Source organism: Oreochromis niloticus, linkage group LG20, assembly GCF_001858045.2.
Source record: "Oreochromis niloticus isolate F11D_XX linkage group LG20, O_niloticus_UMD_NMBU, whole genome shotgun sequence".
In the NCBI taxonomy this organism is placed as follows: domain Eukaryota; kingdom Metazoa; phylum Chordata; class Actinopteri; order Cichliformes; family Cichlidae; genus Oreochromis; species Oreochromis niloticus.
In genome coordinates, this window is record NC_031984.2 from 9,564,766 (window position 1) to 9,576,761 (window position 11,996).

The 11,996-nt window shown below is 39.0% G+C and overlaps 1 protein-coding gene across 3 annotated transcripts; it reads left to right on the forward strand.

Moving 5' to 3' along the window:
* The first annotated feature begins 4,456 nt into the window (after positions 1-4,456).
* nemp1 (nuclear envelope integral membrane protein 1) lies at positions 4,457-11,769 on the forward strand. 3 transcript variants are annotated; one of them, XR_265767.4, is made up of 10 exons: positions 4,457-4,636; positions 6,375-6,496; positions 6,723-6,939; positions 7,032-7,104; positions 7,195-7,288; positions 7,392-7,506; positions 8,127-8,352; positions 8,627-8,803; positions 10,152-10,383; positions 11,534-11,769. XR_265767.4 is itself a non-coding variant. In XM_005448458.4 (9 exons), the coding sequence occupies exons 1-9, from the start codon at positions 4,528-4,530 to the stop codon at positions 10,309-10,311; spliced, it is 1,293 nt and encodes a 430-aa protein (XP_005448515.1). In that variant the 5' UTR covers positions 4,458-4,527; the 3' UTR covers positions 10,312-11,769. The 3 variants fall into 3 exon arrangements, 1 of the variants encoding a protein (XP_005448515.1); XR_265768.4 differs by having other exon boundaries at positions 11,537-11,769; XM_005448458.4 differs by having other exon boundaries at positions 4,458-4,636; positions 10,152-11,769.
* Positions 11,770-11,996: the final 227 nt, after the last annotated feature.

An 11,996-nucleotide genomic window follows, 5' to 3' on the forward strand; every position in this document is an offset into this window, starting at 1 on the left:
CTGGCAGACGGTTTCGCAGCATCAAAACCGTAACGACCACACACTGCAAGAGCTCCTTCCCCCAAGTAGTCAGTGCCCTCAACTCACTACCATAAAAGGACTGATATACACAGACACCTTTACAAACACCTTACAATACTCATCAAAAGACTCAAAAACAACAAAAACTTCCACAAATCCACTACAAACTGGACCTGGGAAAAACATGCTTATTTGCACACTCAGTCACATAGTTCTGAACACACATCTAAATTATATTATATTTGCACATTTTGCATTTTGCACATCTTCGTCATGTCTCATCAATAATATCCTGACAATAACTTGAAATTGGTATTGAATACCTACTGCACATTCCACTTTGTATTGTCTCTGTCCTGTCTTTGTTTATCGTACAGTTAATATTGTATAGTTACCATTATAGTATTGTATAGAATCAGAATCAGAATCAGAATTGTGTTTATTGGCCAAGTATATGTGCAGACACATACAAGGAATTTGGTTCCGGTAGATGGTGGCTCTCAAGCACAGCAATGTAAATCACAAACACACACACACAAACACACACACACACACACACACACACACGTGTCTACATATACATTACACATGCATACACATACATACACAAAGCTGTGTAAACCAACTATAAATAACTAATCTAAACTTATATACATAAAATACAGAAATGAAATGAGGTGGAATGAATACTACAGAATGTACATAAGGTGCAGTTGCAGTCTGGCAGTGGGAGCAGTGTGACAGGTCAACTGTTTAGAAGGGAGATGGCGAGGGGAAAGAAACTGTTCCTATGTCGGGTGGTCCTGGTCTGCAGGCTTCTGTACCGTCTGCCAGAGGGCAGCAGATCAAAAAGTCTGTGTCCAGGGTGTGAGGGGTCTGTGATGATTTTCCCTGCCCGTTTCCTGGTTCTTGAGAGGTACAGATCCTGGATGGAGGGCAGGGGGGCGCCAATGATCCTTTCTGATGCCCGTACAGTCCGCTGCAGTCTGCTCCTGTCCTGTTTAGTGGCTGCACCGTACCAGACTGTGATGGAGGAGCACAGGACAGACTCAATGACCGCAGTGTAGAACTGGATTAGCAGCTCCTGTGGAAGACTGTACTTCCCCAGTTGTCTCAGGAAGTACATCCTCTGCTGGGTCTTTTTGAGGATGGAGTTGATGTTGGTCTCCCACTTCAGGTCCTGGGAGATGGTGGTACCCAGGAACTTGAAGATCTTCACAGTCGACACAGGGCTGTCTGATATGGTAAGGGGGGGCAGAGTTGAGGGATGTCTCCTGAAGTCCACTGTCATCTCTACAGTTTTAAGAGTGTTCAGCTCCAGATTGTGCTGACTGCACCAGAGTACCAGCCGCTCAACTTCCTGCCGGTATGCAGACTCATCACCATCCTGAATGAGGCCAATGACGGTGGTGTGCAAACTCCAAACTTTAGGAGTTTAACAGCCGAGTTCTTGGAGGTGCAGTCATTAGTGTAGAGGGAGAACAGTAGTGGTGAGAGGACACATCCTTGAGGGGCACCAATACTAAGGGACCGAGTTTCAGAGGTGATCTCCCCCAGCCTCACTTGTTGCTTTCTGTCTGTCAGGAAGCTGGTGATCCACTGACAGGTAGCTGGTGACATGCTGAGCTGGGAGAGTTTGGAAGACAGAAGTTCAGGCACGATGGTGTTAAAAGCCAAACTAAAGTCCACAAACAGGACCCTGGCATAAGTTCCCGGGCGGTCGAGGTGTTGCAGGATGTAATGCAGCCCCATGTTCACTGCATCATCCACCGACCTGTTTGCCCGGTAGGAAAACTGCAGAGGGTCCAGCTGGTGGCCTGTAATGTCCTTCAGATGGGCTAACACCAGTCGTTTGAAGGATTTTATGACCACAGACGTCAAAGCGACAGGTCTGTAGTCATCCAGTCCTGTGATGGTGGGTTTCTTGGGAACAGGGATGATGGTGGAGCATTTGAAGCAGGAGGGAACTTCACACAGCTCCAGGGATCTGTTGAAGATGCGAGTAAAGATGGGAGCCAGCTGTTCAGCACAGTATAGAATTGTATAGTTAGTAATTAGTACCTTTTTATCCCTTAATTTTACTGAAACTTAGCATGTTATTTATTTGTAATTCCTAGTTTTACATCTCTTGGAGACATATCCTTTATATATTTATATATGCACCATGGGGTGTTTAGGGTGAAACAGCATTTTGGTACACTGTATACTGTGTGTACTACTATATTGACAATAAAACTCTTGAATCTTGAATCTAACTGTCTTATCGACCAAAATTTACAAAGAATTCAAATGAGCTGTGATCACTCAAGTCATTGTCACATCCACTGATCAGCATTCTTATCATACATGATCATGCGGTAAAAGTCTGAATGATGTGGACAAATCCAGTACATAAAAAGACAAACCTCCAGCAACACTTTAGTACACACAACAACTTTATTATTTAACCAACACATTGGTCTTCCTCAGGATCATCATAAAACAGTTCCAATGCTGAATGCTTACATTTTTATGGTGCTCTATTTGCAAACAGTTATAAGATTATTTTTCTCTTAGTTCTTAATATGTGTTGTAGTGTTTACCAGACGAAACAAACTCACTAATCCTAGGTGCTCTCATGGTTACCTGCAAAGTTATAAATGTGTAGTTGGTTCATAAATGTGTCACAAAAAAAAACACCTGAGTAACCTACATTCCTGAACAGACCATAAAGTAGTGATAATAGGTGTGACCTAGTTTAAAATAAAATAAAATAAAATAAAATAAGTGACACAAGTGACAGACTGGTGTTACAGTTGGCTAATTTGATGTATGCAAAGCGGCAGCTTTCAGTTTAACCTTCACTGAGTGTCTCACCGCGAACTATTAAACAGCACTTTGTTTCCTTCCACGAACACATTTCAAAGCTGCTACACTCTGCATGCTGCGGGAACATAGTGATAACATTGTGAAATGCAGAGTCATGTGGTTCCGCCATCTGACCATAACTCAATATTATATGACACGTATACCAGTAGGTCAGGGCAGCTGTTCAGTTTGTAACAGGAGCCTACAGCTACGCTCTCTGAGGCAGTTCACTGTGTTTATGTAGCACAACTTTGAGCTGAATGCTTGCTTCAACATACTATAAAGCATTTTTAGCTATTGTGTTTTCAATTTTGCTAATCACACTAAAGACATTTCTGAAACTGGCAGGAGTCTCAGGCCTGTGTGTATGTAAGTAGTGGACAAAAAAACAGATTCAGCAAAGATATATTTAGAAAATTATTCTGAAGCTATGTCAATTGGAACTATTCGCATTATTTTTGTTGTCGGAGAGGCGGTATGTTTGAACATCCTTTGAACACTTCACTAATTAGTTGCTAAAATTACATACAGTCCTTTGTGCTTTAATGCCAAGCTTTTGAAGTGTGGCCATTTTCAATCGTCAAAGCAGGAAAGGCGTGGGCGATACTAAAGATGTAATGATGGCTTAACCCAAACAGTTGCGCCACCCTTCACATGACAGTTTACCTCCTGGTCTCGCCTTGAAGACCAGGATCTTAAAACTGGTTGAGCACAAAAATGAGCAATAAATGTCATTCATATGATCAATTACACTTGTCCTTTGCAGCTTGTGACATTTAAATACGTCAGTATGTCGTCTTGAGGGCTTGAAAAAAAAAGGCAACTGGACATTTTTATGTTTTCCAAGACCTTTCACCTCTCATTCAGTTGGCTTCTTGAAAATGCCTAAAGACATCGAGTTGCCTTCTTTTTCAAGCCCTCAGGACTACCATTAACTGGATGACTGAGGACCTACACACACGTGTTACTATGTGAAGCTAAGAACAATTTCATTTGTAATCAAGCTCTTGATAATGATGAAGTACTTATATATGTCCACAAGAGGGCAACATTTGTTTGACATTACTGAACTTAAGTGGAAGTTCACGGAAGTTCAGTGGAAGTCGTCACTGTGCTGTTAATGTTGAGTTTTTCTCAGCAGCTTTCCCCTTTAGCAGCCCTCATATCTTTCTGCATATTTACTTACTTCACCAATGTCGAACTTCAACCTGAAACAATGAATGTAAATTGTCCCGTAGACTTAAGAATATACTGAGTAGCAATAACACAATTCTATCTTTTAATCAAAGCCTTCTTTACCCCGAGCTGTACAGGGCAGTTCTAGTGGATTTCTGATTTTTGTGTATTTGCTCATCTGCTTTCACATGCATATGAACTTGAATGACATCTTCAGTGAAATATTTTGCAAGGATAGGTATTTTAAGTATTGTGTTACTTTGGAACATAATACTTAAATGGTTTATCTAGAAAATGAAAATCTAACTATCAAAACAATTTTTCTTCTGGATTTCAGGAAGATAAAGAGACGTACTCTTAAAAACGATGACGAACGACCCAGTGTAACATTGTGATTGGCTGATTGGCCTGCACTTCAACCGAGTTCTCCGGAGACGGAAGGGGAGGGAGAAGACGTTAGAGGCGGGGTACAGTGGAATTATCATGGCGGGATGCATGAAAATTATAAACGGTTTTATCTCAGCAAATGCTAGATTAATGGTTCTTGCGGTGCTCCTTATTTGGTTACCTCAAATCTCACAACAGGATACGGGTAAGAAGCTGTCTTATGAAGTAGAAACAAACACCTCGAGTTCCATGGGTGCATATTTCAAACTGGTTTTGCTCAGGCTAATTATTGTTAGCTTGTGTTCAGTTTTTGAGTCAGTGAGACCGCAGAAAGGTTATTGTATGGTGAACATTGGTGGCCCTTTCAAAAATTCTTACATCTCGATTATTTCCTGGCTCTGGTTGTGTGTTCGTATAAATCATAAATTAGACTAAATACTATTTATTTCGCTCTTTCAGATGTGTTAGGTGTAAATTTGTAGAACCGAAACCCTAGAAACCTGTCTTAAAACATGTATAAAATTGCCCGAAAAGAGGTTGCAGTATATTTGTATATTGTTCCTTAATGTAAACAACTGGCATGCTTAGCTTATAATTTAAGGTAAATGCAACCTACGATTAATTCTGTCCCGAAACTGAAATATTTCCTGAGAAAAATTGAATATTTTTTGTCATGTTTATCGTTTAAATATTGAGTTTTGTCTCCATTATTAAACTACTAACCATTTCCTTTATTTTGTAACATAACTAATGGATAATGCAATAGTGTGAGAACACATAGAGCATCCCTACCACCCCCCAAAGAAATACATTAATAATAATAAAATAATAAAATAAAAAGTCTCACCCATACATGGGTAACTCAGTACTCTTTTTTTAAAAAAAAAAATTAAAGGGCAACTATGTTGTGTACCCTGCCATCCCGAATTATTTTAATGATTAATCTTACATTATAGTTTTACACAAAAAAGACCTTATAGTCTCTATTTTGGCTTCTACTCGGCCTTGGTTTATCTTCAGTTCACTTCAGGACACATTGGCACACTTCTGTCAGCATGTCCATGGTGTGGCAAGCTGACAGAAGCTCTTCCCCCAATAATAGGGGGTTTAAACAAAATGCATAATAAAGTTTTAGCTTGCATTACTTGCACAAATGCAATTGAGCTGCTGGAGTATTTTTAGAGAGAGAGAGAGAGAGAGATATCTTTGGGCATAACAGTCATACAACTGGGAGCTGGAATCAAGTTATCAGGAAGTCCTGCAGTTTTGCTTACTTTACTCTAAGTCCTGTCCTTTGCTGTTGTGTGTATTATATACAAGACAAGTCACATCATACCAGTTTACCTCACCACAAATGGTGACAGTATGTTTGTGCACCATTTTTGATCATTAGAGATATTTTTGAGTAAGATTTTTAAATCGTCTTTATATGTGTCAACTGTCACAAATCCCCCCCCACCCCCCCACCCCCCAAAGGTTAAAAAAACCCAACCTTTCACCACCTTTTGTTTTACCTAGCTTTGTTTTGATTGGTGGCTTATTACAAAAGGAATGTTTAAACAGGAGGTGGGTGGGGCTTCTCTGCTCACAGATGTGGCTGAGATAATGTTTTTCACTCATTATGTTACCATATAATTTGAAATGTTTACAGTCATCACGAAATTTGTGACCACTTTTTAAAGATTCCCATCTTAAGTTTGGACCATATTAGGCCATAGCAGTGTGAAAAATTAGGTGTAAACCGATATAGTTGCAGGTTTTTGTCTTTTTTGGGGATTTAAAGACACTACAACATTTTTTTAGAATGCTTGTTTTATACTGTAAATGCTATAAACAGTGAGAGTTCAAACGTGTTCAGGTCAAAGGTTATTCTTGCACAAACAATATTGCTTATAAGGTAAAATGATAGTTGCAGTCTTACTATTTATTGGCATGTATCCCAGGTAAAGAACACGAAATAACTAATCTGCGGGATGGTGAGGACTATGTCATGTCAGGATCCAACCGGTTTTGTTACAGAAACACTGTATCGCCAACCTGGAGGCAGACATGGACAAGAATTCAGGTATGTGAATCTGCTAGCCCAAAACTGGTTATACTCAGTTGTAAAATAATGAAATCATGTGTTTCTTTTTCTTCACTTTCTTTCTATCTTAGAAAGTTTGGCTATGTTAGTGGTCTAATGTAATCTAATCTAACATACTGCAAATGTTGTTTAAAGCTTGACAGTCAGTTGAAAAGAACCTCTGTATTAAACTTGTGAGTGATATAATATTACCAATATATGACAGGTCAAAGTGTGGAGTTCAGAGGTGTTTAAGGTGGACACTGTGGAAGGTGAGGAGGAACTGCAGGAGCTCGATCGCTTCAGTTTTTGGGGCTGGTTCCAGAGCCTGCTGCGAGAGAAGCACAATGAGACTGTTATTAACATCAGCCTGTTCACCAAGAAGACATGCTTCAAGGTCGAGCCTACTGGGAATGCGCAATACACTGTCAAACCCATTCGCAGTAAGTGGGATGGGGGTGTGGAATAAAACAAATTTGCTGGTTATTGGCAGTTAAAATATGGCTGTTTTACTGTTCTTTATTCTTTATTGCAGAGTTTGATATATATCTATTCTTGCTATTCCTCGCTGGAGCATTGCTGTTTTTCTTTGCAGACTCACTCAGCAGGTAATTTTTTCTCACGGACTAAAGTTTCATTTTCAGGTATTTTAGGTTTATCATAGTAATTGGTATATTTTTTTCACCACCTGTATGAAGGAGTCAGGCTTTCTTCTACTCTGCCGGTATGAGCACTGGCATGATTGCCTCTCTCATAATCCTCTTTTTCATTCTGGCACGCTTTTTACCAAAGGTAAAGTATTTAATTTTTATCCAAAATCCCAGTTTTTTAATTATTGAATATCTCTAATTTAGTGTTTGATATTTATACCATTTGTGTTTGTTCCTTCACACAGAAAAGCCCCTTTTATGTGTTGATAGTTGGAGGCTGGTCATTCTCTGTGTACGCAATCCAGCTTGTGTTCAGGAACCTCAGCGTTATTCTCCGAGAGCACTGGCATGTGGCATTAGGTACAGACTCTTCATGGACAGATTGTGACTAGCTGATAACCAAGGACCAAAGTAATTATCCTGATATTTAAAAAAAATAAATAAATAAATTGTGCTGTCAGCATTAATCTTGTTAAAATGACGTTAACACCATAACTGCATTAACGCGGCAAATCCCCGTTAACGAGTTACCACGGATCGCCCCGTGCATGGGGCTGGACAGCGTCAACGTGCTAAACGGGGCAATCCGCAGGATTTGGAAATATTTGTATCTACTATGAGGCTGAGGGGTTGCACTAGTGGCTGCCAGTATTTCATCATTTTGCAGCTGCAAAATCAGTGACTGTTTGATTTTAAAGCAAACAATCACTATGTGATTGAAATGGCGAACACTAAACAGTTAAAACTTAGGCTTGACTTGGCCATGAAACTGTTTGCTTGGTCAATAATCCAATTACTTTTGAGTGTCTGAAAATGGGAATTTGAATAAAAATGGCTATAACTGTAAAGCTTTGTTCTAAAAGTAAAGCATACAGGCATTTGGTACATAATTTTGCAGTGATTTAACTTTTTAATGCAGTGTAAAAACATTTCTCTCTCTCTGTCTCTCTCTTCTTTTTTTTTCTTCTTTTTTTTGGCAGGTTATGTAGCAATTGTGGGATTCATCAGTTTTGCTGTGTGTTACCGTTACGGCCCTCTGGTTGATGAGAAGAGCATTAACATCCTGTCGTGGACCCTGCAGCTCTTTGGTCTGCTCCTGGTTTATTTAGGAATTCAGATTCAACAAGTTGCCTTCGCTATCATTGTAGCTGCTTTGTTTACCAAAAACCTGGAGTACCCAGTCTATCTGCTGGTTGCTGCATGGAGGTATGCATTTTGCTGACACAAGGTGGCGTAAGAGCACAGTGTACTGTGGATCAGTGTTCCTCAGGCAGTATAATGTGACTTGTGTGGTAAACACACACTTAGTTTCACAGAATAAACACTTTTTTATTGCATGTTCTTAACACTGTAAATGATTTTCTGTGAACTGCTGAACCTAAAAGTAGTGATAGTGTGATTGTGGTAGAATAAAGAACAATACTCATATTAAGTTCATATAATATGGATTTATTTAAGTCATGTATCTACTCTTTTGCAGAAAAATCAAGCGGTATATCCACTGGAAGCCACAGCCACGACGCCTGCTGACTGAGGAGGAGTATCAAAAGGAAGCTGAGGAAGAGACTCGGCGGGCTCTGGAGGAGCTGCGGAAATACTGTAACAGCCCAGAGTTCAGCCCATGGAAGACAGTGTCTAGACTTCAGTCTCCGAAAAGGTGGGTTTTATGCTCATACATATGTCTTTTTTGACAATTAAGTCAATTTTGGCTTAATTTTACCCTAATCTTAAAATAAAGAGAGGACCATCGTATCTGCTAATTGTTTTATGATTCTGTTATGTTTCTAATAAAAGAATTTATCTTAAGTTTTCATTTTTATTATTGCCTTGCAACTTTCTGAAATCTTCAATACAAAACTAATGAGAGATTCTAAACAATATTGATCACCAATAGCTGACTGCTTTGGACACGGTGTTTATAATACCCCTTAATTACAAACAGTAAATTGCTGTAACCAAATTTTAGTATATTTCTAAAATCTGAAATGAATATCTGCAATACAATGACTGCAATAAATCAGCTTATGTCACAAGTTTTAGGCTACTTGTCTGGATAAATGACAACCATCAAAATTGCTACTTTATGCCAGAAAGATTACAAATATTGCTAAAATCAATATAATATAAGAACTTTCCATTTCGACTCATTTATCAGTAAGCCTTTTCTGCACTGCGTGTGCAATAATGTTTTAAACAACAAACCTGGGGGAAGAACATTTGAAAAACCCACTTTACAGACACCAAAGTAATGATTTGAATCAAACAGCATTTGCAGAAACTGCTTTAGGTAATGGTTTCTGCTGAGTGATTCATTTTCCCAGTATGCATATTCAAATGCACTTTATGAATGATATCTTTTGTTTTTCCTCACTTATCTAGAAGCAAAACAGTATTTTCACTTTGAAACACCTATCTGTCAAATGATCTTCATTGGTTTTTCTGTCTAAAGGGACGTCTTTAAATCGATTAAATGAGCTAAACTTCAGTAAGAATGTGCGACATTTCTCATATCTTCACATTACTTCCGACATATCGTGCCACAAAACTTTCTATGTAATCCAGTCATGACTGGCAAACACTTACACTACACTACTTACACTTGCAATGTTGAGTCAAGGATTTAAATACAAGGTACATTGGGAGCGTGTCCTGTGTAAAATGTAAATAAATAAATGAATAAAGATCTGAATGCGATGATTATAAACCATTATTGTATTTACAGAGCATGGAAAAACGTAGTTAAACATTTTAGTATCTGGGACATTTCAGTATTTCATGAAATAAAATGCATGTCTCAAGAAAGTTGGGATGAGGCAAGAAAAGGCTGGAAAAGTAAGTGGTACTAAAAAAGATTTTGCAACTAATTAGGTTAACTGGCAACAGGTCAGAAATAGGAGGTTGGAATTAATAAGGGATAACTAGTTAGTATGTGTGAGAGGCATGTATAACAAAGACTAAACATTGCAGCATGTTTTGGTTCATGATGTCGTCATGCTTACCCACAGGTTTGCTGATTTTGTCGAAGGCTCCCCGCACTTGATGTCTAACGAGGTGTCCATCCACGCCCAGGAATACGGTTTTGGAGGATCTTTCTTTGAGGATGAACTCTTTGATACGGACGACGAAGATGACGACGATATTGTACCTGTGACGAAACCAGAGTGAGACGGCGCAGTGTTGGAAACAAAAACACTTAATACTGCCTTTCAGAAAGGTGATGGGAGATCAGCTCTCCAGGTCCGTCCAGACTGACTTTTAAATGGCTTCTTTGGGGGCGGGGTTAGCGGCATCCCTGAATTCCAGGATAATGAGCCGTTTTGTATTGCCACAGGCAAAGTAAACAAAGTACTGTCAAAGAATGTGCACTAAAATCACACTTTTTCTTTATTTCAGGGAATTAAGATTTCTGTTGAGAGGTTTAAAGACAGTGAAAGCTGAGACTTGCAGGTTTCTTTGTGCTGAGTTGTGGCCCAGAAAAGTTTTTAGTTTTCTAAACATGTTTTGTTTACAGCCTTTGGCTGTAATTGGATTTTCTGCTGTGGACTGTAATGAGATTATGCTTGTAGATGACTATTACCAGTTATTACTCTAATTTTCTGCTTGGGAAGAGAAAGAGATTCATTTTTTAATTTCACCAATTTCATTCATTTTAACGAAAAGCCATCAATAGAAGTGTCCACAAGTAATTTGAATAAAGATATATATATATATGTATTTGAACTCTAAAAGGTGTGATGGTGTCACTGAGAGGGCTTGAGGTTTTGTAAATGTCAGCATGGCTTCATCATATGCCTTTGATGCAAAAAAAATTTATTTTTCTTGTTTAGTGCCGGTTGCCAAGCAGCTTTATTTTTGCAGAGTAAAGACTCTGTAGTATCAGAGAGAGAAGTTCAAGGATGCAATGAACTCTTATTAGCAGCATCTGGCATCGGTGGGAGGAAGAATTCGAGGGGAAACGTTCTGGCTGGAAGAAAATGAGTACAGCAATAACAATACTTATTTATCATATAAAAGGGCAAAAAAAATATTTTTTGTTCTGTTGCGACTGAGCAATCCTTCCATCACACCAATACATGATGTGTCATCATTAATGACATATTACCACATGTAGGTAAAGCCCCCGGTCAAACAGGCCTATAAAAGGGAAAATTGTGTATTTCCCTAATGCCAGATACCTGTGAATGTAAAATTTTAATTTTAGTCATCTAGCAGTGACTAGATGTTACAAGGTTTTGGGGTCACCTGCAGGGGAATAAAGCGGCCTTTTAAAAAAAAGCAGGCATAATGTAGGCATTCAGTTATATGGTGTGAGTGTGGATTATAATTCTTGATTAATTATTTTTGGTCTACTGTCTTTCTTGGTTTACTTCTATTCACTTTTGTTTAGTAGGTGGCCTTTCTACCAGCTCTATCACCTGGTACAGAGCCAGTTCTACCTTGACGCCTTTTAGGATGGAACCCACATTTCGCCAGGTTTGAATTTGGTCACAGCAGGTGCTGTGTTGGTGCCAGGTTTGTTTGGTGGTCTGGTCAAAATGCCATGACTTCACCGAAGTCATGAAATTAGCATGGGAATTTTTTAAGAGGACCTGCTTGTTTTAATAAAAACTTCTTTTCCACCAACTTGATGTCAGAGCCCAATTCTGTCTTGCTTCTTTTTGAGAACCAGGTCACATTTCAACGGGTTTAACAACTGATTTACTAACGATCGGATCATTTTTATGAGAATAAAATCAGGTGGTGGATTGCATCTGGCCGGGGCTTTTCTGTGTGGAGTTTGCATGTTGTCCCCGTACTCCAGCTTCCTCCCACAGTCCAAAGACATGCAGTTAGTGGTGTTGGGTTAACAC